Here is a 27,807-nt window from a genome sequence, read left to right on the forward strand (position 1 = left end):
TAAAATTTCATTTGGAAAGCCTCTGTGTGAAATATTTCATTTCAGTATCGAAGGTCCGAGTTTAAGGAGAAAAATGTGTAATTCCTCTTTTTCTTCTAACAAGTCTAAGTCAGGTTGATAAAATAAACTGTAAGACTTCTTTGCACTTGCTCTGCTTGTACTTCAGGTGTCCGATAGTCCCTTATAAACAGACTACAAGGCTCACATATATTGATTTTACATATAATCAGACGGAAATAATATATAATATCTTTTTACTTGTTTATTGTGCTACAATGAAATGATCTGAACACAAATGGAACAACTTGAGATATTACTATTTATATTTAAGACACTAGTTTGACTTTCCATTGCTTCTTAAACAGATTGTGTAGATTGTCCTTAAATCTAAGAAAAAAAATATGCTGAAATCTTGAGAATATAAAAATGTGGAAGTGTTACTTTCCTATTAGATCAACAAACATATAACATATGTTCCCACAGGAACCGGTAAAGGTGGAAAGTATTGATACAGTTAAGAAAGAACTGGACATTTTTCTTTAGAAGCAGAATATACAGGGTTATTGGTTTTCACTATTTAGAATATTGATCCAGTGGTTTATCCAATTGCCATTTAATTTAGAAGGTCAGAAAGGAATTAGCCTCGTACAGAGACACTTTTAAGGGATTTTTTGCTTTTTTTTGTGCTCTGTAGATCACCATTATTCACATACAATTGATAAATATGGGAAAAAAAGGTTGAACTTGATGGACATATGTTTTTTTTTTTTCAATCTACTATGTGAATGGTATAACTAATACTAAAACTAAACTAATAAAGCATGTGTAAATAAATGTGTGCTGCAGTTGCATACAGGAATTCAGACCATGTAGAAGGGTAGGCTGACCTCCTGTTATATTGGCAGGATCAATTAACCCCTTAAGGACACAGCCCAAAAGTATGTTAAGGACCAGGCCTATTTTTTCAAAATTGACATGTGTCACTTTAAATGGCAATAACTTTGAGACGCTTTAACTTACACAAGTGATTTTGAGACTGTTTTCTCGTAACACATTATACTTCATGTTAGTGGTAAACACTAATCAATATTTTTGTATTTATTTATTTTTTAAAAAAATAGGAAATTTGATGGAAATTTGGAAAAAAAATGCAATTTTCAAAATGTGAAATTCTCTGCTTTTCATGCAGATAGTTATACCACCCAAATATAGTAATAAATATTATCTCCCATATCTCTGCTTTATATCAGCATCATCTTTTGATTGTATTTTAATTTATTTTGGACGTTACAAGGCTTACAAGTGTAACAGCGATTTTCCAGATTTACAAGAAATGTAACTATGTTTGTTTTTTTGTTTGTTTTACACACTTTTTTTTTTTAAAAAAACTTTTTTACATTTGTGCTGTAAGCACACTAGAACCAGCGATCAGAGAGGATCACTGGTTCTATACTAACTATAGACTTGCAATACACGTGTATTGAAGTCTATAGAGGAAGCTAGATATGCAGATGCATAGACTAGCTTTCTCTCGTCCCAGCATCCAAGGGGTTAACCCTCCCCCCATTGGAGCTCGCTCTGATGGGGGGAGGGATTAAGGAGCAGCATGTAGCTGTAAATTACAGCTCACACAGACTCCTTATGCAGTCGGCAGCATGCTTTATAGCCGGCCAAACCCCTAGGGTGCCATGATCACTATGGATCATGGCACCTTAAGGGTTAAACAGCGGGGGTCGGTGCAATCACCGTCCCTGCTGCTACAGGGGAAGCCTGGCTGTCAGATACAGCCGGCCTCCCATGGAGATCGCACAGGCTCTGCTTCTGAGCCCGTGCAATCTCAATCACGTACATGCACGTGGGAATGCGGGAACTAACCACATTCCCTGATGTACATTGTACTTGATTTAGCGTTAAGGGGTTAAGTACATTGCTCTGGCATCCCAGGGTCAATGGTCATAGCCCTGGCTGTCTAAAAAACATATCAGCAAACCCCCCTTAACATTCCGTGAAGGAGGAAGGGGGGCTGATGGCAGACAGTGACATTTAAGGGGCTTACACCCACAATCTCAGTTTGGATTGAGTATGTTGGAGCAGAATTTTAGCTGCATGTTTTTCAGTGGGGAGAAGGCTCATGCCGTACTATCATAGCAAGTTACCTTGATAATTTGTTGGTTGTGATATACTATTACATCATATGTCAATAAAGGGTTATAGGGGTTTTCCAGTTGCAAACTAATATTAAGAAACAAATGTTATTGTTTGCATAATAAAAATTTCGAACATTTTCTTTATCAATTTCTGACTATTTTCTAGATCTCTGCTTGCTGTCATTCATTCTGCTTACTCTCAGTGCATAAAGATCAGTCCATGGTCAGGTGATGGACACACAGGTACACAGCTCATTATAGTCACAGTACAGTAATCTGCCTGGTAATGAATGTGCCCCTGTGTGTCCATCACCTAACCCTGGATTGTATATCACATGACCATGGACTATATATCACATGACCATGGACTGACAGCAAGCATAGATAAAGGTGAGGAACTGATACAAAAAGTATATTGGAAAATAGTATAATTTCTTATTACAGACAATAAACAATAACATTTGTCTCTTAATATTGGTCTGAAACTGGACAACCCCTTTAAGACAAAAATATATATGTATGTAGATTGATATTCAAAAATGTTTGGGATTTTCCCAATAAAGTATAACAGAAAACATATTTGCAAAATCATGACATAGTAAGCTGAGTAAAGAAAGCAAGTATCAGGTTATGTACATGAAAGGAGGGGGGTGGTTGTATCAGCAACACTCACATAAACAATATGTACAAGAAACAAAGTAAAATGATGGGGTATGGTCAGAAGTGGGGGGTGATGATGGACCAGGTTTTATTGTATAAGCCAGGGGGGGCTAAATTCTAGAGATTTTTATACCTGTTATTAGATGAGTATCCAGATTTTTAGACAAAGGATTAGATTTAAGGAATTTGTTTGGTCTTGTACAAACTACTAAGTCAATATTAAGTCAGAAAGCTGGGGAGGTGACTTCCTTGATGTTATTTTCATCCAAAATGGTCAGATTTGGTGGCAGTTCCACCAAATGTGGGAGTATGAACCTGAATGGGTTTCGCAACTTATACAGAGACAGAGGTTGAGGAGTTTTATACCATTGGATTAATAATTTATAATGGCTCTATCGAGGTTTTACAAAGGTCGAGAGGCAATGTGAATGTTTTAGGATGAAGTGAACGTCTTTTTTTTTTTTTTTTTATGTAGATTGTGAGCCCCACATAGAGCTTACAATGTACATTTTTCCCTATCAGTATGTTTTTTGAAATATGGGATGGAAATCCATGCAAACACGGGGAGAACACACAAACTCCTTGCAGATGGTTTTGTGCCCTTGGCGGGATTTGAACACCAGGACTCCAGCGCTGCAGGGCTGCAGTGCTAACCACTGAGCCACCGTGTGGCCCCCGACGTGAACGTCTTTGTGTGACAGAGTGACCCCCAATTCCTTCTCCCATGTATAGATAAACATTGGTTTAGACACTGTAGGTTCATTGATTATTTTACGATATAGTGAGGACATTTTTCTGTGAGCTGATAAATTCTTAATCGAGGTCTTTTCAAATAGGGATAACAAACAATAAACTTTGTCCTGATAAATTGTTTTTGTAATTTTACACAGAAAATCCTGCACAGATTGGAAAAGGCTATGTTGCTATTAGCATTCTAGATATCAATGATAATGCTCCTGAATTTGCTATGGAATATGAGACCAATGTTTGTGAGAATGCACCTCCAGGACAGGTAAGTCAATTGATACCTAGAGTATATTAATATAGATGCATGCTGACTTTTATACCCATATATACCTTCTGGGAAAGCACAATATGTGCAACTTGCGCCATTCTTCTCCTAGGACTTCTTTTTTTTCTATGTATTAATGACATATTTTTCAATACAGTTTATATAGCACCAACATATTCCGCAACAATTTATAAATCGTAATGTTAAAGTACAGCTAAAATGAGATATTACATAATATTAAATTAATTCACACAATAGGAGTGAGGGCTCTGCTTGCAAGGCCTTACAATTTATTAAGTAGAGGTGTTATACAATAGGTAGCAGAGGCAGCATAGGATGTAGCATTGCTTATACAGTTGACCAGGCATTTTTATGATAAAGGTTATATTACTTGAATGAGCGATCACCATCCAGTATCCTTTAATGTACAGATACAAGGTACCAGAAAATACAAGGTTATAGTCCGATTAGGCCTCATGTCTTATGGGATAATTGGGGAGTGCCAACAGAGGAGGGTTCACTTTAGTAAGCCAAAGGGTTTACACAGAGTATATGCACGTATCACATTGAAAGCAATAGGGAAAAAAGCCTCCCATTGATTTCAATGGGTAGCACTCGTATGTTGGCACCCATTCAAGTCAATGGGTGCTGGTTTTTATGCGCTCATTCTGAACGACTTTTACGTTCAGAATGAGCGGAGCGTACACTCCGTGTGAAGGCTCCCTTAGATTAGGAATTGTGATAGGCCTGCCTGAAGAGATGTGTCATTAGGAAGTAGTACTTGAAGCTATAGAAGTTGTGCGTTCTGAATCTGAAGTAGTACATTCCAGAGAAGTGGTGCAACTCGAGAGAAGTCTTGGATATACAGTAGGAGTGGGATGGTCTGATAACAGTGGATGTTAGTCTGTTATTTTTTATGATATAGCTAAATAAATGAGAACAAAAAAAACCCTAAAATTTTTGTGTGTTTCTTTTTACAGGTTATTCAAGAAATAAGTGCAGTAGATAAAGATGAACCATCAAATGGCCATTGGTTTTACTTTAGTTTGCCCCCTGATGCAAGTAACATCAATTTCACATTACAAGACAATAAAGGTAATAATGTTGGTAAAATAACAAAGAAAACTTTGTTGCACTACATCAGTTCATTGAAGGTGGTGTATAAAAAGTGGTCTGCTTGTTCTGTATTTTCCCTGTACTATTAGTAACAGTAAAGTGGTACCTGTTAGCTCCCTCTAGTGGACTCTTCAATCAGCTTGTATTTAATAGTTTAAGGGCTTGTATTCTACTTGTAATTTATATTTTAGATTTTAAATAGATGTAGAGGTCCACCATTCAGTTGTGCTATTTATGTCTCATCACTATATTATACTAAGAATTTTCTTTCATTTATTAATTTTGTGTGTGCTACAGATTATTTTACATGCTGAAAATGACCTTAGGTTCTAACATCACAAAAAAAAAAGTCATCTTTGTGGAATATTTAGATAATCATTTCTCCAACGAGTCCTTAAGGAAATACTATCAACCGTGCAGTGTATCAATTTATCTTTAAAACAGAAGTAGGCAAACTCCAAGCCTTCATCTGTTGATGAAATATGAGTCATCTGAAGCAGCCACTAGGCAAATGATTCTTAAACAATTTCAGTGTAATCACTATGAACTGGAGTAATTCATATGTGATGGCAACTTTTAAATAAATTCTTCATGGTTTGCTTGATGATTTCTTTGAACAAATTCACAATATAATGCTGCATGTATTAAAAACTAATGTAGCAATAAATTACAAATTTGTATTTATGAAAAAAACAAATGATACTTTCAATAAGATCATATTTGTACAAAATATTGAAGTGATATTCAGTGTTCAACACATGGGTTTGCTATCTCACATTTTTCAAACTGCCTATGTACATATTCTTATTTAAAGGGGATTTACAGCATGTAAAGGTAATCTACTACCTAACTCAAGCATATTAATTTGTCACCACCGTGTTACAGGGCACAGTACAGTGATAAGTAACATACCTTTGATATGTATGTCTCTTCTGTAGATTTGGAGAATAATATATTAGATGTCTTATGCAGATGAGTCATTTGGTATACCGGGTGGGGGTGTGGGCTGTCAGCTCCCTGGAGCAATGCTTTTGTCACTCTGACGCCTAACAACCCTTGCTTGTGCAACATTGTGCTGTGAAAGTTGATTGTTCTACAATGACAACACCAACTTGAGCAGTGACATGAGTGATCACAAGGCTGAAGGCCCACTCTCAGTGCAATAACTGACTCATTTGCATAAGACTTCAAGTTGTTTGCCTCCAAATCTAAAAATGTGACATATACAGTACAGACCAAAAGTTTGGACACACTTTCTCATTCAAGAGTTTTCTGTATTTTCATGACTATGAAAATTGTAGATTCACACTGAAGGCATCAAAACTATGAATTAACACATGTGGAATTATATACTTAACAAAAAAGTGTGAAACAACTGAAAATATGTCTTATATTCTAGGTTATTCAATGTAGCCACCTTTTGCTTTGATTACTGCTTTTGCAAACTCTTGGCATTCTCTTGATGAGCTTCAAGAGGTAGTCACCTGAAATGGTTTTCACTTCACAGGTGTGCCCTGGAATCAGTTATTCTGAAAGCTCGCAATATGTCATTATTTTTTTGTTAGCCATTAAAAAGGTATCAACTACTAAGAACTCTCAATCCTTATATTTCAGGTGTGCCCTGTCAGGTTTAATAAGCAGGATTTCTTTCCTTATAAATGGGTTTGGGACCATCAGTTGTGTTGTGCAGAAGTCAGGTGGATGCACAGCTGATAGTCCTACTGAATGGACTGTTAGAATTTGTATTATGGCACGAAAAAAGCAGCTAAGTAAAGAAAAACGAGTGGCCATCATTACTTTGAGAAATCAAGGTCAGTCAGTCTGAAAAATTGGGAAAACTTTGAAAGTGTCCCCAAGTGCAGTTGTAAAAACCATCAAGCGCTACAAAGAAACTGGCTCACACGAGGACTGCCCCAGGAAAGGAAGACCAAGAGTTATCTCTGCTGAGGAGGATAAGTTCATCCAAGTCACCAGCCTCAGAAATCGCAGGTTAACAACAGCTCAGATTAGAGACCAGGTCAATGCCACACAGAGTTCTAGCAGCAGACACATCTCTACAACAACTGTTAAGAGGAGACTTTGTGCAGCAGACGTTTATGGTAAAACAGCTGCTAGAAAACCACTGCTAAGGACAGGCAACAAACAGAAGAGACTTGTTTGGGCTAAAGAACACAAGAAATGGACATTAGACGACTGGAAATTTGTGCTTTGATCTGATGAGTCCAAATTTGAGATCTTTGGTTCCAACTACTATGCCTTTGTGCGACGTAGAAAAGGTGAATGGATGGACTCTACATGCCTGGTTCCCACCGTGAAGCATGGAGGAGGAGGTGTGATGGTGTGGGGGTGCTTTGCTGATGACACTGTTGGGGAGTTATTCAAAACTGAAGGCATATTGAACCAGCATGGGTACCACAGCATCTTGCAGCAGCATGCTATTCAATCCGATTTGCGTTTAGTAGGACCATCATTTATTTTTCAACAGGAAAATGATCCCAAACACACCTTCAAGCTGTGTAAGGGCTATTTGACCAAGAAGGAGAATGATGGGGTGCTACGCCAGATGACCTGGCCTCCACAGTCACCAGACCTGAATCCAATCGAGATGGTTTGGGGTGAGCTGGACCGCAGAGTGAAGGCAAAAGGGCCAACAAGTGCTAAGCATCTCTGAGAACTCCTTCAAGACTGTTGGAAGACCATTTCAGGTGACTACCTCTTGAAGCTCATCAAGAGAATGCCAAGAGTGTGCAAAGCAGGAATCAAAGCAAAAGGTGGCTACTTTGAAGAACCTAGACTATAAGACAGATTTTCAGTTGTTTCACCTTTTTTTGTACATATATATATATATATATATATATATATATATATATATATAACAAAGGTATGGTGTTTATCACGGTAATGTGCTCGAAAATGTGGTGGTGCCAATTGGATATGTTTGGGGTTGGTGGTAGATGCCCCTTAAATATTAATTATCTATCCTATCCCATACCAGATCACTGGGGTTTGACGCCTAAGAATTTCACAATGAGTTGTTCAAACAGCTATTGGGTGACCTTCATACACCAGAGATGTCATGTCTATCGGTCACATAGAGAAGGAACGAACATTAAGCGCTTGTAACAAGACATCTTCTACTTTATCAATGCAGTAACACCATTCATGTGAGGGTGGCAGCAGTGGACATGTTTCTAACTCCCTTTCTTAATCATGACATTAATTTTTCACAGTTATCTATGTGCATACTAATCACTGGTAATTCCACCCACTGAACAATTAAATTCGAGAATATGCAGATATTTTAATCAATAATTGACAAATTATACTGGAACCTTATTATTAGCTATACATCAACCTGCTATATGGTATTAAATACATGAATAATACCTTTGTTGCTTCTTTTTCCACCTATAATCATATTCCTACAATACCTTTCCAACCTCTGCAAGTAAACAGTCACGGTTTCCATCTAAAGACTACAAGCAAAGGCCTTGCATAGAGTTGATGTAAGAAAATTTCCGGATATTCCTAATATAAAATATCTACATGATATTAAAATTTATGAATTGATTTAGAAAACCAGAATAACCTTTAAATGTACAAAAAAAAGTCATATTGTTTAGGTTGCTGCCACTATGTTATGTCAATGTTTATGACAATGACACTTTGTTATAGGGTCATGGACTATGATGATGCTCTCTGTAAGACAAGGTGTATTGTTGGTTCTTATGCCGCGCACATTGTCATCCATATTCCAGCGACTTCTTTTTGGTGTGGACACCTGTGTGCTTTGTGCATTACTTTCACACTATGTCCTCATTACAATACCGATGAACCGTAGACCTGCATTAGAAATACTTGTACAAGACAGCCTGGAATGTCAAGTATGGAAATTTCTCTAAAGAAGAAAGGAATGATAATTTTTTTTTTCCCAATTGTAAAACACCCTACAGCAGATCAACCTCATGCGTTAGATATCCTATAGGTAAAATCATTGCACATGAATTTACATAAGATAAGATGAAGGTTATAGACATGACCAATTGATGGACTGAAATAAAGGCAACTTTTATAAAAAAAAAATCTTTTTGGAGTATAATTTGTGCCGAGTATTAATTGGCGACCACTGTAATTATTATGTTGTCTTGTATTGACAAAGGGGAATACTCATTATAATGACATCCAAGGACACGTTTTATGTTCATTTCTATGGAAGTGACTTCTAGACACAAAATAACTATGACAGCCTAAAATTATTTAATCAAAAGTACAATCTTTTTCTCTTAGTGTTTTGCTGCTTTTCTAACCTCTCCAACGGTTTTTCTTTCTTTTTTTTAATACTTTTTTTTCTTACAAACAGCAGTCCGCTCGGCCATATAATAAAGAAATGTCATGGTAACTGTTTTCTGTGCAACCACAGATCAACTGTAGTATATTACATCTTCAAGGACATCATTTTGAAAAAAGTCATCACTCTTTTTTTCTTGTCAGTACAATTTATTTTTTCTTTTCTCCGGCTCGGGATAATATTTGTGTGCTCGAGGTTCTCTTTATTATGAAAGACACATAAATATTTTTTTTCTTTGAGGCTTTCTTCACAATGCTATTCTGCATTCTTCTTTTTATTGAGCATATAGTATACATTTGTAACATGTGAAGTTGTTTAACCACTCGAAGAATCCATTGTGCTGTTTCATTAGGTTTTTTTTTTTGGACCAAATTTCCATAGATATCCAGATAAGATTTGTTGTTTTCATAAGACATGAGCACATATTTCTTTTTCTTGTACTGTAGACTGTTTGATTAATTCTGGCATTGCCAAAGGGTAATACATCGCTGAGAAAAAGTGAGAAATCAAAAGTAATGCTAAATTGCCTGTCCCTCTTCACCCTCACTGTTGATTGAAGATCTGCAATGTGACATTTGCTTGACTTTGTATCATGTCTGGATTGTGACAGTAAGCCTAATGCATCCAAATGAAAGTTATATATATATACACTGTATATCATGTTTATAAACAGTATGTAGATGCTAATTTAGGCTAATGTTTATGTTATATTCACCTACAATTGTACAAAATGTATTGTATCAACTGACTAAGACAAATAAGTTAGTGCGCTATATTTTATGCTATAATGTCAAGTATATAATATCTCATGTCTTAGATATTTACATTTTACCTTAAACAGCAAGCTGGATAGTGGTAATAGCTGAAATAGTTATTAATATCACTACTAACAATATCTCAATATAAATTCAATAATAATGTACTGTAATAATACTAATTTAAGAATACTTCTTATATCACCGTCGTTTCCTCCGAGATTGTAAGGCCTTACAAGCTTGGCTCATAATCCTACTGTTGAATGCTTAGTTTGATGCTTTATAATGTCTTATTTTTTCTATATATCATGCCTCTGATTTGTAATGTGGAAATAATAATAATAATAATAATAATAATAATAATAATAATAATAATAATAATAATAATAATAATTATTATTATTATTATTATTATTATTATTATTATTATTACAACATCAAAATCATTATTACTACTTGTATAAATAATACATATACTTGTATAAATATACACATTTGTATATTGACAATAATGACAGTAATAATCACAATAACAATACAATATAATAACAATAACTATTATTATAAATAGTAATAATAATAATTAAATAACTATTTTAACATATATAAATTTTTATTTAGAATCATATATCAGTAGTAGCGATGAAAGCTTTGAATAATATCATAAGAATTCATATTGTTATTACTCCTCTCTACAATAAATACAGTTATCAGAAAAGTTGCTTACAATGATAATGCCTGCAAAATAAAGAATCTCTGAATTACCAGTAAAATTGGATTTTTGGATCACCACAGACTCAGAACATTTAACATAAAGTGAACACCTTTCTTATGGAGCCAATTTCTTAAGTATTATTGATGAATTGCATAAACCTTGTACTGAACAAAATGAATTTGCTAACTATATATATATATATATATATATATATTTATATCACTGCAGATAATACAGCATCAATTCTTACAAAGAGGAATGGATTTCGGAGGCAAGAACAGTCTGTGTTTTATTTACCAGTAGTTATTGTGGACAGTGGCTCTCCATCACTTAGTAGTACCAATACCCTCACTATCAGGGTTTGTGATTGTGATGCAGATGGGATTGCTCAGACCTGCAATGCTGAGGCCTACACATTACCAGCAGGACTAAGTACAGGAGCGCTCATTGCTATATTAGCCTGTGTATTGACTTTATTAGGTAAGTGTTTGATTTGCATATCATTACCATCAGAAATATATTGTAACTTGCTCTTGCATCAAATGCCAAATCCCTGATTGTATGTATAACAGAGATGTTGTCGGTGTCTAGTGTGTTAGTAACTACAGATGAGCGAATAGTATTCGATCGAATGCTACTATTCGATCGAATACTCATATCGGTCGAATACCATGCAGGAAAATTCCATTGAATTCAATTCAAAAACCTCCTCGTGCCCCTCATCCTGCTACTTCCTGAACTTGGAGGATCCAATGTGTCGAACTTTGGTTTTCATGGAAACCGGAACAACATTCCCGTTTTCTCCCATAGACTATACTGGTATTCGCTATTTGATCGAACACTACTCGCTCATCTTTATTAGTAACATATTATTCATAGTTGATTCAACAAATCCCAGTGTACTATATTGCTTCTGAAGCTGTTTACATGGGTTTTGCATTGAACATAACCATGTTTAACCCCTTAACAACACAGACTAAAAAACCTTAAGGGCTCAGCCCCATTTTTCAAAATTGACATGTGTATTAACTTAATTGCTTTAACTAACTCAAGTCATTTTGAGATTGTTTTTTCGAGACACACAGGACTTCATACTAGTAGTAAATCAATATTTTCTGCATTTATTCTTAAAAAAATGGAAATTTGATGATAATTTGGAAAAAATCGCAATTTTCAAAATGTGAAATGCTTTGTTTTTTAGACAAAACTGCAACAGTTTTGGAAATTGCAATTTGTCCGCAGCATGTATTTTTCTGCAAAGTGTAAATGGAATTCACTAGAATCACTTCCACGTTGCAGTGACTGTAAGGTCTACGCCATGCCAGGTCCCAGCCTTAAAGGGATTCTACCATTAAAACATCTTTTTTTGTGGCTGAGACGTTGGAATAGCCTTTAGAAAGGCTATTCGTCTCTTACCTTTAGATGTGGTCTCCGTTGCGCCGTACCTTAGAAATACCGTTTTTTACCGGTATGCAAATTAGTTTTCTCACAGCGATGGAGGCGGGCCCAGTGCTGAAAATGCGATGGGGGCGTCCCCACTGAAGCTCGAGAACACAATCCTGTCACGCCTCTATCTTCGGCTGGATCCTCCCCTTCTCTGTCGTCTTTCTCCTGCGTCACCTCCGACGCCTGCGCAGTTGGCTCTGCCAGTGAGACACCAGCAGAGAAGAGTGCGAATGCCGGCCGGCGGCCATTTTTAGGAGGCCGCTCCTGCATTGAACTCTAGTTGGCTCTACTAGTGTCTCACTGGCAGAGCCAACTGCACAGGCGTCGGCGGTGATGCAGGAGGAAGACGACAGAGAAGGGGAGGATTCAGCCGAAGATTGAGGCGTAACAGGATCATGTTCTCGAGCAGCAGTGGGGATGCCCCTATCGCATTTTGAGCGCTGGGGCCCGCCCCCATCGCTGTGAGAGAACTAATTTACATACCGGTAAATGGTACTTCTAAGGAACCGCGCGACGGAGATCACATCTAAAGGTAAGAGACAGATAGACTTTCTAAAGGCTATTCCAACGTCTTATCCTCAAAAGAAGAGGTTTTAATGGTAGAATCCCTTTAAGGGATTTCTTAATGCAAACTGGCTATAGAAGGAAGTTATCCAACCTTTGAAAAAAAAGTGAAAACATAAACCACCCACTGTTTATCTCTTAATCCCTCGCTATTTCAGTGCAGGCTCTACAGAAATCCTCCCAATTTTTTATAAGTGGCTGCTACGTGACTACTGCATCCAATAAGTATCCTCAGGTACATCATGCCATACGACTTGTATTGTCACTTGCAAACTTGCGCAAATATCTAAGTATTTTATACACTGACAATGCTTAGTAAGGCATCTGTCTATTGTCTGTCTAATTCAATTTCTAGAATAAATGGCTGGATGTGAGTGTGAGGTTGAGGCCCCACATTGCGGGAACACAGATTCTTGTTGCAGATTTAGCTGCAGTTTTTTGAACCAAAGCCAGGAGATATATACTTTTTTAAAAATTATTTATTTACATATATGCCTATATATCTCCCATTCCTTTTAAGCCATTCTTTGAGGCTCAAAAAAAGACCCAGCGAAGTCTACAACTAAAGAAACTTTATTTCCGTAACAGCCTGAATCTTACTTTTGTTTACTTGCCTTAGGTCCTATGAGTCCAACCTCCATTTTAGGCCTGTTGCAGGGGACCCTGTGCTTCTGTGCCATCTGTAAATTAAAGGCACGGGTAGTGCATGGGGGACGCACAGATATCTCCTGTGTGCCTCCCATTCACCGGCCGTGCTTCTGATTTAATTAAATGAATGGGAACCATGAAAGCAGGACCACAAAATAGGGAAGGAATAGGACCTGCTATATTTTGCGATCCAGACTATCATCCCACACACATGACTGTGTAATTCATGGTCATGTGTTCAGGCCCATAGAAATGTTGGGTCAGTGTGCTATCTAGTAAAAACACAGATAGCACACTGATCTCAGCCATGGTCATCTGCAAGAGGCCCAAATATCACCCTAGTAGTGGCGGTGAATTAAAGGGGTATTCCCAACTGGCTTGTTCTGCAACCTGCATGCTGTGTACTCTTTTCACTTTCTGGTTTTCTCAGTACATTGGTGGGCGGGGTTTCACTTGCTCTGCTTAGCTCCTCTTCATAGCAGTATGTTTGCAGTCAGTTTTCTGATATAGCAGAGCTAGACTTGATTGCCATTAACTCGTTTTAGGTCTGTGCTTACATACAGAGGTAACAGACTCCCTATCTCAGCCATTATCAGCCAAATTCAATTAAACCGACTGATAAATGGAAGAGCCGAAGATAAACAGCTCAGCAATACTAGCAGGAGCGCTCACCTCCCCCCTCCCCTATCTGAGAGCAGGAACTCAGTTACTTGTCTGTGGCAGAGACACAAACAGCTCAGAAATACAGGATCAGCCCCTCCCCCCCACCTCCCTGAGAGCAGGTAGCTACATCACTTGTGGACCGAGCAGATAAGCTCAGCACCAGGCCCGTGGTCATGGAAACACAGTGTAAACAATGAAGTGAATAAATTAAGATAGCGGCCAAACAAAGCAGTTTTGTTAAGCAATGTATTTATGAAAAGTCTTAAATGCACATAAACTAACCCTATAGATAGGATCCTTGAGATTGGACAACCCCTTTAAATCATTTAGGGCTACTATTAAATAAACAACTAAAACATTGCTAAACATTGATTCACCGAATATAAGAAGCCCAAGTCACTCATATAATTCATATAATAAAAATTTCATTGAACGTTTGCTTCTCTGAGCTCTACAGTATGTGTTATGCTAACAGTAAAGTTGAGTACCATACTGTATATGCTATGTTATCGTCTTTGGTCAGAAAGCTCCTGTCAGCTAGTCATCCAATTCACCCACAGCCTGCCACATCTTTTTACACCAGTGTTCAATAACATCACCATTTTAGCTTTTATCTACGACTATAGGCAATGCAGCAGGAGTGATGATTCACTTACCCTGTCATAGGCAATGACAGTAGTTATACGGCGGGAGAAGCTACCACAAAAAGACAAGTGAAAAAATCTCTAGACTGAGTGTCAAGATATTTCTAATAATTTTTATCATATTGTTTGCAATCACATAGTTCTAGTCTAGTACCTAGTACCAAGATATTGTACATATGCTATTTATATACATACAGTATTCTATAAATCAGATTTCCATTTAGTGAATTCAAAGTGATGTACAATACAAATGGATTACTCTGCTATAGCAGGGAATGTAATCGGTATTTTCCCACTGTCACATTACAGTATCACTTGTGTTTCTCTTTGTAGTTCTTTACATTCTACTTAAAGGGATTTTCCAGAGTTTTATATTGATGATCCTTTGATAAGTAGAATAATTAATTCTGGAAAGGTCATCAGCCCCTTCTTTGTGTTACTTGACATCATAAAGACCCAAACTATGGCTGTGTCTGTTGATGCAGCTCAGCACTGAGCAATGTTATCGCTGGTGTAAACCTGGGTACTGTAGTGAAGTGTATACTTGGGTTTTGGATCACTAATTTACATATATAGAAAAATGTCAAACATGCATTTATCTGTCATTTCTTGCACTGTAAGCAAATTGTTAACTTCCTTTATTATTTATTAACTTACTATTTCTTCTATACTTTTCACATTTAGCAAAGTATTGTAGACGCAGGATATTTACTGCGCTAAATGTATAAGTATTCTTGATCAGTTTACACCAAAAAAACAGATGTACAAGCCTTATGCCAGGTTTATTATTATATATCAATGCTTTATGGGCCTCGATAGACAGCATTGAAAGGTGTCAAGAATAGGAGTGTGACTTAGAAGAGTGTGAATACATAACAAATTGCAAGAAAATTGGGCCAAATTTGTGCCAATGTAAAGTAAGATAGTAGAAAACACCATCTCTATCTCCTCCCAATCTGTACAGTAGGGTTTCTCAAACCTTTTTGACCCTGGCTTCACTAGTCTGTCTTTTGTCACCTAGCAAAGAAATTCTACCATGGAGTGCCAAACAAATGCCACTGTACAGATAACATAATATATCTCACCTATGGCAAGCAAATACCACATTGCTGTGCAAAATGCCTTGCCAGGGTCAACAAAACTCAGCATACAGTAGAAAATATCTCACTAAACACCACAGTGCAACACAAGATCTCACCATAGCAATGCCAGACAAATATTACTATTAAGAAGAAAATACCTAAGTAGAAGTGTCAAACACCACAGTGTAGCATCAATGGCACCAGCATTGGTCCCCTAATATCCCCTCATTAGTATCAGAAGTAGTCTTCCCAAATAAAACTTTCCATACTTGCAGCAAATTATTTTCCAATTCCACCCCCCTTACACTGGCAGGTGATCCCCACAACTAAGAAAGGACATTAGAGCCTCCTAGTTCCAGTATTAGTCTATGATACACTAGCATTCAGATTAGAACATTTATCCTGCAGATTCCAGCTGAAGTTCTCCTGGGTGAGGAACATGTGGACTCTTGGTGATGATGTCAGTAGAGATGAGCGAACACTAAAATGTTCAAGGTTCGAAAGCTGATTCGAACAGCTGCACACTGTTCAACTGTTCGAACGGCTTTCAAACCCCATTATAGTCTATGGGGGGAAATGCTCGTTTCAGGGGTACGCAGAATTCGATCAAATTCTACTTACCGAGTCCACGAGTGAGGGTCGGGCTGGATTCTTCTCCCTGCGCAGCGTCCCCGCGTCCTCTTCCGGCCTTGAATTCACTCTGCTAGGCATTGGACCTAGGCAGAGCCGACTGCGCATGTCCGCGCCCACGCGGACATGCAGTCGGCACTGCCCAGGCCCGATGCCTAAGCAGAGTGAATGCAGAGCCAGAAGAGGACGTGAGGACGCTGCGCAGGGAGAAAAGACTTCTAAAGGTAAGAGAAGAACCAGCGTTGATTGGCAATGTATAGCATTCTGCCAATCAACGCTGGTTCTGCATCGAATCTTAACTTCGAATAGCTAGTAGTATTCGATCGAGAACGAGTATTTCGAATACCGTAGTATTCGATCGAACACCTACTCGGTCGAGTACTACTCGCTCATCTCTAGATGTCAGCACTGGTCCCTCAGTCTTTCTAGCTACAGTCTACTCAGCTATAACACTGGCATTATCAGTGCAGTTTCTTGTTTCAAGTCCCTGCTTTGTGCTAAAGGTGAAACTAGCAGGAACCTGAAATTGGCAGCCAGTGATCATTCACCAAAGAGATTCACCTCACAGATCCACGGCACTGCTGTATAGTATAGTGAGATCCCATTATCCATGGTTTTATTAAACTACAGTTTGTAACAACACGTCTTTGATCACACTGTGCAGCTAGCAACTCTACAGGAAGCGCAGACATAATCACATTTTCTGCGGTGCTAGTCATGATATTAAGAGATATATTAATTACCTATTTTTTAGCTAGATCATCAATATACGATTGCTGGTGGATCTGACATCCAGAATCCACACAGATCAACTGTTCTCCATACAGTGGAGACAGCTTCTTAAACTCAGCAGTATCTAGGCCATGCCATTGTAGGCCCAGCCACCACACAGAGTATTGAGTCATCTACTGCCAACACCGCACAATGCATAGTAGCTGGGTGTCAGATACCCCATTAATTGTTTTCATAAATAATCTGTCCTAACAATAGATCATTGTAGGTCTTGAATAACCCACTGTAGTTACTGAACCATTGCAGTCAGCAGTGTTACATAAAGCGGATATAGTTTGTTACTATTTGCTTTTTCCGGTATTATCAGGTAGGCTTAAAAACTATTCCACATGGATACCAGGGATTTTCATTATACATATTAGTATCTTTATATGCAAATAAGACCTCAATAATGAGGGATTAGCTCTAGTGTCACCTTTCGGAAGGTAGCTCCCTATAGATTAATGCATGGTTTTCAACGAAACTTAAGGCATAATCTGGGAATAATAGCCAAGCTAGAATTGCTCCCCATCCACCAAAAGGAAGCGGATCCCATCTGCAGACAGCTGTTTTGAGGTTGTTGCCTCTATTAGTGCAGAACAAGCTGCTGGCTGGCTGTGTGTGAGATCTAGACGTGGATCAGAAGTGATAAAATGTCTCATTGGGAAGAGATGGTACAAGGACGTATTAGATCATGCTAAGAATTCTGGGTAAGAAATTTGCAAGTAAGACTTTATTGGTGAAAAAGCTCATGAATGGCCGAATAAGCCCTTGTACTATTTCCTAATGTGACACATTACCCCTTCTGACCTTTGTCAGATGATGATATATTGATGTAGTGTTTTATTATTATTATTATTATTATTATTATTATTAATTATGGAAGGATGAAAAGATTTTGTTACTATAGTACAGTCTTGAGGGAAAATATTGTTGGCAGAAAAGGAAGAGACCCATGCCTAGATTTCCTCCTTGGAACATTGCAGATTTAATCCATTACTGTCTATGCTGATTTTGCGATCCTTGCATTTTAGTAAGAGGATTATTGAGGTTATCTCTCGGATACAGAGGTGATCAACTGTGATGCAGATTAGCACGAGGACATTGCAATTAGAAATGCATGCCCTATTGTCGAAATATTTGCAGATTAATATTTAAAATATGGTTGAATAATGTTCTTAGCTAATTTTCGACAATATAAACAGGATACTGTATTTCACCATCCCGTGTATTTCATATTCTAGTGCCGAATATATTAATATAATATTTATATACTGTATTATAAAGTTAAATTTTAGCCATCACCAAAACGCGTGTAACATATTGGGACAAATAAAGAGTACATACTGTCTTAAGCATTTGTTGTGATTCCAATTCCGTCGAAGTAATTGGCGAGATGTTCATGGAAAATTACCTTATTCTTTAATTATAAATGATACTGCCTCTGCTTATTTAGACAATATAAAACCATTTAAATGCCATTTTAAAAGGTCACAGAAATTTCTTCAAAGCATCTCAGAAATTTTCCGCTAATACGCCTGAAACCGCTGTCTCCTCTATTTAATTTAAAAGTGAACTAGTGTTTACATTATTTTTCAAGCAAATATTAAGGCTGATCTAGCAATATTCTACATTTGCAAGACATGTCCTAATATATGGATCATTAGAGGAAAGCCTGGTAGCTACTACATGACAAGTAATTTATTGCTTGTTATATGTGTCAAGGGAGGCTGCAGGAAAAAATGTGCTTCACCCTGTTATGGAGACAGAGACCGACTTTTAACAGTTTTCCCCATAGGCTTAAACATAGAAAGGAAAATCTTTCAAAGGAGGATACAGGAGATAAGTATTGTAAATTAAGATCATTTATCTCCCAAAGTGTAAAATAAATGTGAAAACACATATTAACCCAAGCAATAATTCAGCATAGAGGAATTCACCTAGAAATGATAGCTATCCGAGCATGCTATTACATTATAAATTAAATCCTATTTTCTTATATTTTAACAGTATGTGTCCTGTTAAATATTTAAGTGCAGTAAACAAAACCAATTATTTTCACATGGTTCTTGTTACTATTTTTGCCCGGCATTGTGGCTTACGAGCATAATAGTCTTCTTGCCTTCTACGCTATGAACTGGGCAAATGTCTCCAGCCCTGCTGCTAGGGGCTGTCTATACAGCTTCAATGTCACCTTGGGCTCACATAGTTTTGCTGCTTGATGGAGCACCCATCGGCAATTTTGTTCATACACAGGAGCATCATCCTGAAAGGTTTCAGTCTAATCCTATGAGACAGATGAGGGGTAGACGGCATCAAAGCTTAGATAGCTATTTTAAAGCGACTTTATGTATTTCTTTGAAAGTGTCTATTCGAAGTTAACTCGTCTTCTTTTTTTTATTTAGTGCTTGTTCTTCTTATTGTCACTATGAGAAGAAGAAAAAAGGAGCCTTTAATTTTTGATGAAGAAAGAGATGTTAGAGAGAACATCGTAAGGTATGATGATGAAGGAGGAGGTGAAGAAGACACGGAAGCCTTTGACATGACAACATTAAGGAACCTTAATATCATCCGAGACAACAAAAGCAGGAGGGATGTAACACCAGAAATACAGTTCTTAAGCAGACCATCTCTACGAAGTGCTCCAGACAACTTGATCTTTAGGGAATTTATTTGGGAAAGACTTAAGGAAGCTGATGTGGATCCTTGTGCTCCACCTTATGACTCCTTGCAAACATATGCATTTGAAGGGAACGGCTCAGTTGCTGAGTCTCTCAGTTCTTTAGAGTCGGTCAGCTCAAACTCTGAACATAACTATGACTACCTTAGTGACTGGGGTCCTCGATTTAAAAGACTTGCCGACATGTATGGCACTGTTGAAGATAGCTTGTACTCTTAGCACTGGAATACATGCATCTAAGGCACTTAACAAACTCAGTATTGACTGCTAAAATGTACATTCGTGCTCAATGTATCATTAGAGAATTTTAATTTTGTGGATTTTTTTCCCCTCCTGCTTGAGGCACTACATTGACCTGAATCCGGTTTAATTAATTTACTTTTGTATAAAATGAATTTCACCAATACCTACAAATTTTATATCCCCCTGTTAAAATATCAGTGCTAATGTATTCGAGATATGATTGTGCAGAAGCCAATCCAAATAAAGTTCTGATTGATTTTTTTACAAGAATGGTTCATGTACTTCGGTAACCATTCTTTGCAATGCATCTAAAATATAAAATGAAGCAACTCTGGAATAAGTCTTGATTCAAAAACGACCAAGTTATGTCCACTGCTCCTATGTAGACCTATGTGTCTCCATGTTAACAGACTACAAATAATTCCTGTGTAGTCATACTCTTCTATCTAACAAGATGGAAACAAAAGACTGCAGGATCTGACCTTGTCTACACTATGGAGAGACCTATATATGTCCTTATCAGGTCTATATACAAAATGGTTATATACTTTTAATGAAGAACATTTGGAAAGTTATTTAATTTTTATTTTATTTTAGTGGCTTTGGAACAATTGAACATGGTGCATACCATTTAATCTGTGTCTTTTTGTTAGATATAAACTGTTTTGTTATTACACACCATAGTTCTCCATACATGATCCAGTTCCCAGCCCTCCCGTCTCTGGTAACTGTTAAGTTATGTAAAAGTATATGGTTTGTGCAAAATTACAGTGAGGTCAAAAATGAAAAGATTGTTTTTCCTGGTAATAGAATTTCTATTATATTTGGTATATCATTGTAATAGGTAGAAAATAAAAGTCAAGCTATCAAGATACCCCCTACCCATAAAGGGAATTAAAGAAATATTGACTTTAGTTTATAGGTCAAGCCACAACTTTCTTGATTTGAGATTGCTCAGTCATGTATAAAGAAGCTTATTTTAGATTATACAACCCTCCTAGACCCAAAATCTAGAACATCATGTTTTAAGCTACATAAGCTCTAGCAAAAGGTGTGCATAAAATGACAGAGCCTCAGAATTATTCGCTTGTGCTGGTACAGCAGTAAACTGCACTAATATATGGCTCTAAAACTAGAAGGTTATAGTCTAAGCAGAGTAATTCAAGTTCTGTATGAGCCTAAAGTCATTTAAAGAGACGTCATTTCAAAGTAGACTTTATTTTATGTGCAAGGTACTTTGAGTTTTTTCTATCTATCTAATGTATGCAGTGTATTTAAGTGTGTCTTCACAGATTAAAAACTAACTGAAACTTTGGAGGACAGGAGTGATCAAGAGGCTAGAATATGAAAGATGACACTCCATAAGTGGTCATCTTCTGTTCAACCTTTAGGGTCTATCTTTGTGTTCAAGCCCTGGCCCATCAGAAGCCCCTCTAGTACTCTGCTTGTAATATATTTCTTGATGAATAGTAACATCTCACGTTCTAAGATACTGTACTGCAGATGCTGCCTAAAGTACCAATTATGGGTGTACATTGTGTTTGCAACTGAAATCTCCCTCATTAATTTGTCCATATATATATATATATATATATATATATATATATATATATATATATATATATATATATAATGGTGTGAATGTGACATTTTTCAGATATCATTTTTTGTTACACTTTTTTTTGATCATTCCGTTGAACAATTTTCAAAGGAAAAAGCCAATAACCCTTAAGAACTTTTAAAAAACTAATAACGAAAGACAATGCTGACCAACGTTTCTGTGTTTCTTGCAATGCACAAAATTCTGTCGTTCCCAAAGTGATGTCATTCATTAAGTCCATTAAAAGGTTTTCATCTTTATTTCTCATGTTTTAAAAGTTGGTCCTTCCATTTTGTAGCTTAGGATCATAACTTTTCCTTGCCATTGACATACTCTGGGCTAAACGTTTATTTAGTTCAGTGCCACATTGGAAGCTTTAAGGGGTTGATTACTTTTATTACTCCTTTTTCATGAGAAGAATCCTCTCTTAATAAACTGATTGTAATGTATCGCACTACTATGATCCCCATTGACCAGCTGTAATCTGTCGATGAAGCTAAGAATGACTAAAAGCGTTAATTTCCCCTGAAATTCCTCGATAAAGAAAATTTAAAGGGTGTTCCCTCCTGAACATTTATAGCTATATCCATAAGATAAGCCATAAATCCCTGATAGATATAAGTGTCACTTCTGGCTGCAATGAAGGGAGAAATGACTGTACATGTCTCTATTCACTTGAAAATAGCTGAGATTGCCGTCCTTTTGCAATCTTTGCGATTCTTGGACATACTGGGTCCTATAGGGAAAAATTACAAGTGGTAGCATCTCCCCCTTTTCCTAATATTTGCTTCTTCTTAATATGTTACCCTTTCTACTAACTGTGAATGCTAACCAGACACCCCATTTACCAGCAGAAAGCTGTACACAATCTCAGAGGTATTAGACAGACATTATGGCGGATATTCTCTGCAAACACTGTATATACAGTAGTATTAAAATGATATGAAAGAATTCAAACATTATATCCTGCATTGTTTGTGGACTATGATAACTTTAAAATTCACAATGAAATTTTTGATTTCCATTCTATGTACTGTACGGGTCAACTTCTTTTATTAGCAGGCAACAATGAAATACTTGTTGGACCAGTGTGCAATTCTGTACCAGATTCTTGTATATTGACTGTAAATATCATGATGAACATTACATCATTTTTTGTTGGTTACATAAATGTTTCAGCAAGCTTGTGTACTATAATTGCCTACATTAGGCTTAGGAGAAGACGCTCTTTGCAGTATATATTTTGTGATTGCCTTATTTAAAGAATCAGAAAAAAATAATACCCGAGTTATGTAACAATGATAAATTTAGAGTGCTGGTTCCTCAGGCAGTAACTTTAATAGTTGCATTTTTTGTTTTCCTTTATCCTCTAATTTATAAAGGACATTTACCTTTTTACTTGATGTGTAGTGTTGCGTTACATTTTTGGAGCACTGATCTACATAAAATTCAGGTCCATTTTGCTGCCTTGCTGTATAAGTCTCAACAGAACGTGCTGATTTTCCTCTGTACTCCTATGTGAATGAAATGAAGCATGGAAAATGAGAAGGAACTGTAAAGCAATCGAACGGCATTGATACAGAAAGAAATCGCTTACAAGGACATTTGATTTTGAGCCATTAATATTTATGAGACATTCAAATCAAATAATTGTACGCTATTTTCCCTTGGAAAAGAAGAAACTATAGACGATGACTATGAATTGAAATATGATTTTCCAAAATACCTGTTAGATCTGTTACTAATTTACGATCACTGAAATCGGAACTTTTTGTGTTGTTAATGACATACGGTGATGGCTGTTTCCCATTCAAATCCTATCTGTTGTTTTGCTATTGAGTTGACCCTGTTTTCGCACCTTCTCATGTTGATTTTGGAAAACATACTTTGTATACTGGTTACTACTGGACAAATAGTAAAAATACTTTCAACTTCTAAAATGCATTTTTTTAATTCGATAACTTTTGCAAGACTCAGATATTAAGCATTTGGGTGTTTTCATTCTATATGATGGATTAAATGTATTTTTATTTAATATTATTTGAATTTTCTTGGTAAATCTTAATAATATTATAAAGGTGAAAGTATGTGTGTTTGGATGTTTGTGTGTTTGGATGTTTGGATGTTTGGATGTTTGTTCCTCAATCACGCCTAAAGAGGCAAACAAATTTACCTGAAATTTAACACATACATACCTTGGGTCCCAGATTGAACGATAGGCTACTTCGTATTCCCGTACTCCACCGGAATTCACGTCCGCCGACGGTGATTCTCAATTCAGCGTTCGCTCAAGGACCTGAGAGATGTCATCCCAGACACTTCAGCTGCAGGACCTGAGATGACGTCATCCCAGGCCCTTCATCCGCTCACTCCATTGGCTGGCGCTGCTCTGTGTGGGCGGAGCTATCGGGCGCACAGCAAACAAACCAATATGGCGTCGCTGTGCGCTCCGTAACGGCTGTGCACCAGGGAGACATGCAGGGTTCACCGCCAGATCACCCTATGCTGCCGCGGACAGGGACAGGCTCGCCTGCGCCGATGTCAAGAAAGCCTGCTGTCCCGCACCGCCTGCGGCCTACAGAGTCTGCAGGTCAGTCGGGTGTCTAGCGCTAAGCCACACTATGTCTGCGTTCGCACACCATCATTCCACACCAGGGCACTACATGTCATGCCAGTGGAGTTAGGCTATTTTAGGGAGGGGGGCCTGCTAAACGGGGGGGGGTTGGGGGCACAAGGAGTGCCTCACAGGTGCGGGGTCATAGGAGGGGGGGACTGCATGAAAAAGGGGGGGGCAAAGTTAATCTGGGGTGCCGCAGAAGAGAGAGGGGGTCGGAGGGGGGGGGGCTGGAAAAACAAAGGGAGGAGGGGGTTACAAAAGGGACACCATGGGGGAGCCACAGCCTGCGCTGAAGGTGGGTCGCGCAAACCAGGAACCCTGCCGCGGAGGAAGTCGCGGGTACTAGGGGGAAGAGGGCATGTTCCTGGGGGGCAAAGGGGCACGGGGTAGGTGGAAGGAGTAACCACAAGGGGAAGCGGGTATAGAGAAAGGGGGGTGGCGGCTGCCAGGAAGGAGAGGAGGTAAACACTTCCAGCGGGCCGCACGGGGTCGGTAACACGGGGACAGGCGGCATGAGGAAGGGGGAAAAAGGGGGCCCAGAGTAGGTAACACGGAAGAAGGGGGAAGGGGGCCTGTTCCTGGGGAACAAAGGGGCACGGGGTAGCTGGAAGAAGTAACCCCAAGGGGAAGCGGGTAGGGAGAAAGGGGGGTTGCGGGCGCCAGGAAGGAGAGAAGGTAAACAGTTCCAGCGGGCCGCAAGGTTGGCCCCGAGGGTCCATGGACCCTCAAGTGTAGGAAGCGCCCGCTGCGGACACAAGACAAAGGAACAAGCCTGCGCTCCGCTCCAGGTGCGTCCCGCAGGGGGTCAGGGTTCCGCGGACGAAGTCGCGGGTAAAAGCTAGTTATTTCATATTTTTAACATATATAATATAATCTGTTATGGAAACTTGAGGGCCCATTTTCCTTGTATGGCACACAAACCGCAGAGCATAATTGTTTCATCATTTTATTTGGCATATAAGTCATTATGTTTTTTTATGCAAAGCAAAAAAAGAAAGAAAAATCTACACAAGTACGTATTTGTAAGGACTGGAGTCAGGGTCAGGCAGTGCAAAGTGACACAGCTGGGAAAGCAACACTGTGCAACTAATGACAAAAGGGGTCGTAGGCCCTGCAGCTATAACTATGCTGTAATATCTGAGATGAGGCAGACCCATGCACTTCCTAATTGAAGTGCGCCTACCATGACTCCTTACGCTTCTATCCCGGCGGCTAGGATTAGGGAAGAGGAGGCCCTGAAAGTCCTAGGGACTGGAGTCACGGGGGTCACACCTAAACAGAAAGCACAGTGTAAATACAATGCAAAACAAAAGACTAAACAGCATGGAACCAGGGAGGACCACAAGTCCCAGCAAGACACAGAAGAGAAGGCGAGGTCAGACGAGCAAGAGGTCAAGCCAGGAGATATAATAAAGGTACCGAATCAAAAGACAAGGGAGAGTCAAAAATACAAGCCGGGTCTAAAAACCAAGAGACATATGGAATACAAACAGACAGGGAAACAGACTGAGCAGGGGAACCAGGAAACCCAAAGTGAATGGCTGGCAAGGATCCATGCCTGGGTGGGGTTTAAATAGCAGCAGAGAACACACCTGATGGCTAATGACATGGAGACTGAAAGCAAGGAAAAGATTAACCCTTAATGACCTAAGCACACCCAATAGAACTCCTAACACGTCTCCCAGGGAGACGCCACGCAGCAAGGAGACCGCGGCGACTCTGTATCCTGACAGTATTATTATACAGCTATGAGCCTCATGGGTTTTTTGGCTTCCTCTGGATCAACACTGTAGGGGATTGTAGGGTTATAGGTTGGACTTGATGGACAGATGTCTTCATCCAACCTCATCTACTATGTAACTATGTATAATGGAAGAAGATGAGCATGGATCAAAGCTATGACAATGGAATCGGGCGTGACACATCATTGGAGGAACCCAATAACTTTCAGTGTTTGTTAAACTTACCATATGCAGAAAAGACCAAGACACTTCTCAGCAGATCTGTTTGGTAGAAACTACCCTTCTTTGAGCTAATGAGGCTTGTACTAAATATACCCATGAGTTTTGGAGACTACAGAATTTAGTCTTTTTTCAATAGCCTACTTTAGATCCATTATGTATTCAATCTGGAGTGAGTTTATATGTTTTACTCATTATATTATTTTCATAAATTAAATGAAAATACTTTCCAACCTTCTGGAGGCTCACTTTCTAAAGAAAGACATAGGGAAAGATTAGCTGAGACTGACTTTCCATATACCACTCTTAAACCAAAGTATGTTCGAGTAAAATGTGCCAAATTTATTAAGTACATGCCTTTTAAGAAATGTGTTACATATTTCCCTGTCCATATTCCAGAAATGAAAAACTATGATTTATTCTAATTTCTACCGTAAATTATAGTTAATCTTTTAGATCAGGGGTAGATAACCTTTTTGTTCAGCGTGATGATTTAGATTAAAAAATCAAAGATGAGGTCCTCAGAGTCCCTTATGACACCAGAATCCTTCATGTTTTGGAGTAAGCCTTTTACTTGTTGGTATTGTGCTGGGGGAATGGGTCTATGTCTTTCCTTGATGGGAGGATGATCACCAGTTTGAATTGTGTGTTCCACTGCAGTGACATGCCCAAAGCCTATAGGGGACTTGCTGAAAATGTGTTCAAATTCGTGAACTACCCTCAATACTCCTTCCAGCTGAAATTAAGGCATCTCAGGGGTTCCAAGGTGAATCTCCTTCCATCATTCTTTTCGCTCCCCAATGGTTTTATCTGTGAGCTGCAAATTGGTGATCTGAGCTTCACAATGGACTTTCTGGAGACAATCGGCATACTGAACTCTGGATAATTTGGCAACCACTGTATACCGAGGTAGTGTAACTTCAGAATCCCCAAAATTTAACAGTTGTACAGGGACTCGTCCATGGGTCACCTTAGCTAAACTACGTGCAGCAATAACTGTACGATCCAGAGGCATTGAGTCTACAAGCACGGAGTAATCCCTGCCTTTGACACCAAACCTGGCCCGGCACCAGACCATCATCACATGGCGGGGTGGTAATATGATGGGTCTAGCGTCAGTCACCCTAGCTTTTCCGATCTCACCTTGGGAAAGTTGAACCTATTGCTGTTGGACGAGAAACTTAATGGCCTTGTGGTAGATGTGTCTCTCTTTTTGAGCGGCAATCTGAAGGGTGTCAGACAAGGCAGCAATGGCTTCATCAAAGCAATTAACTAGGACGCCGGTCCCAATGATGATGGAGGAAGTGTCTCTGTCTTTGTCAACGTCTACAACGACAATCCCCTGGTCCTTCAGTTCAGTTTTGCCGATCTTAAGGGTGGCTAGGAAGTATTCCACCTGTTTAAGTTCTTGTTCGTTGCTGCCAATTAGAGTCACATGCTTATGAGGGTTACATGGTTGTAGCTGATCTCGAGACCAATATTTTGCAAACTGGGATAGGGGCATG

General features: G+C 38.5%; 1 protein-coding gene across 2 annotated transcripts in view; it reads left to right on the forward strand.

Annotated features, from left to right (window-relative positions):
• Positions 1–20,302, forward strand: part of CDH7 (cadherin 7) — a 234,339-nt gene extending 214,037 nt beyond the window's left edge. For both annotated transcript variants that reach the window (XM_075270715.1, XM_075270714.1), the window contains exons 9-12: positions 3,698–3,819; positions 4,800–4,914; positions 10,982–11,233; positions 19,607–20,302. In XM_075270715.1, coding sequence (XP_075126816.1) covers positions 3,698–3,819; positions 4,800–4,914; positions 10,982–11,233; positions 19,607–20,100 — 983 coding nt within the window. In that variant the 3' untranslated portion in view covers positions 20,101–20,302. The remainder of the gene's footprint in view (positions 1–3,697; positions 3,820–4,799; positions 4,915–10,981; positions 11,234–19,606) is intronic.
• Positions 20,303–27,807: the final 7,505 nt, after the last annotated feature.

The sequence above is a fragment of the Leptodactylus fuscus genome, chromosome 4, assembly GCF_031893055.1.
Source record: "Leptodactylus fuscus isolate aLepFus1 chromosome 4, aLepFus1.hap2, whole genome shotgun sequence".
Classification (NCBI taxonomy): Eukaryota; Metazoa; Chordata; class Amphibia; order Anura; family Leptodactylidae; genus Leptodactylus; species Leptodactylus fuscus.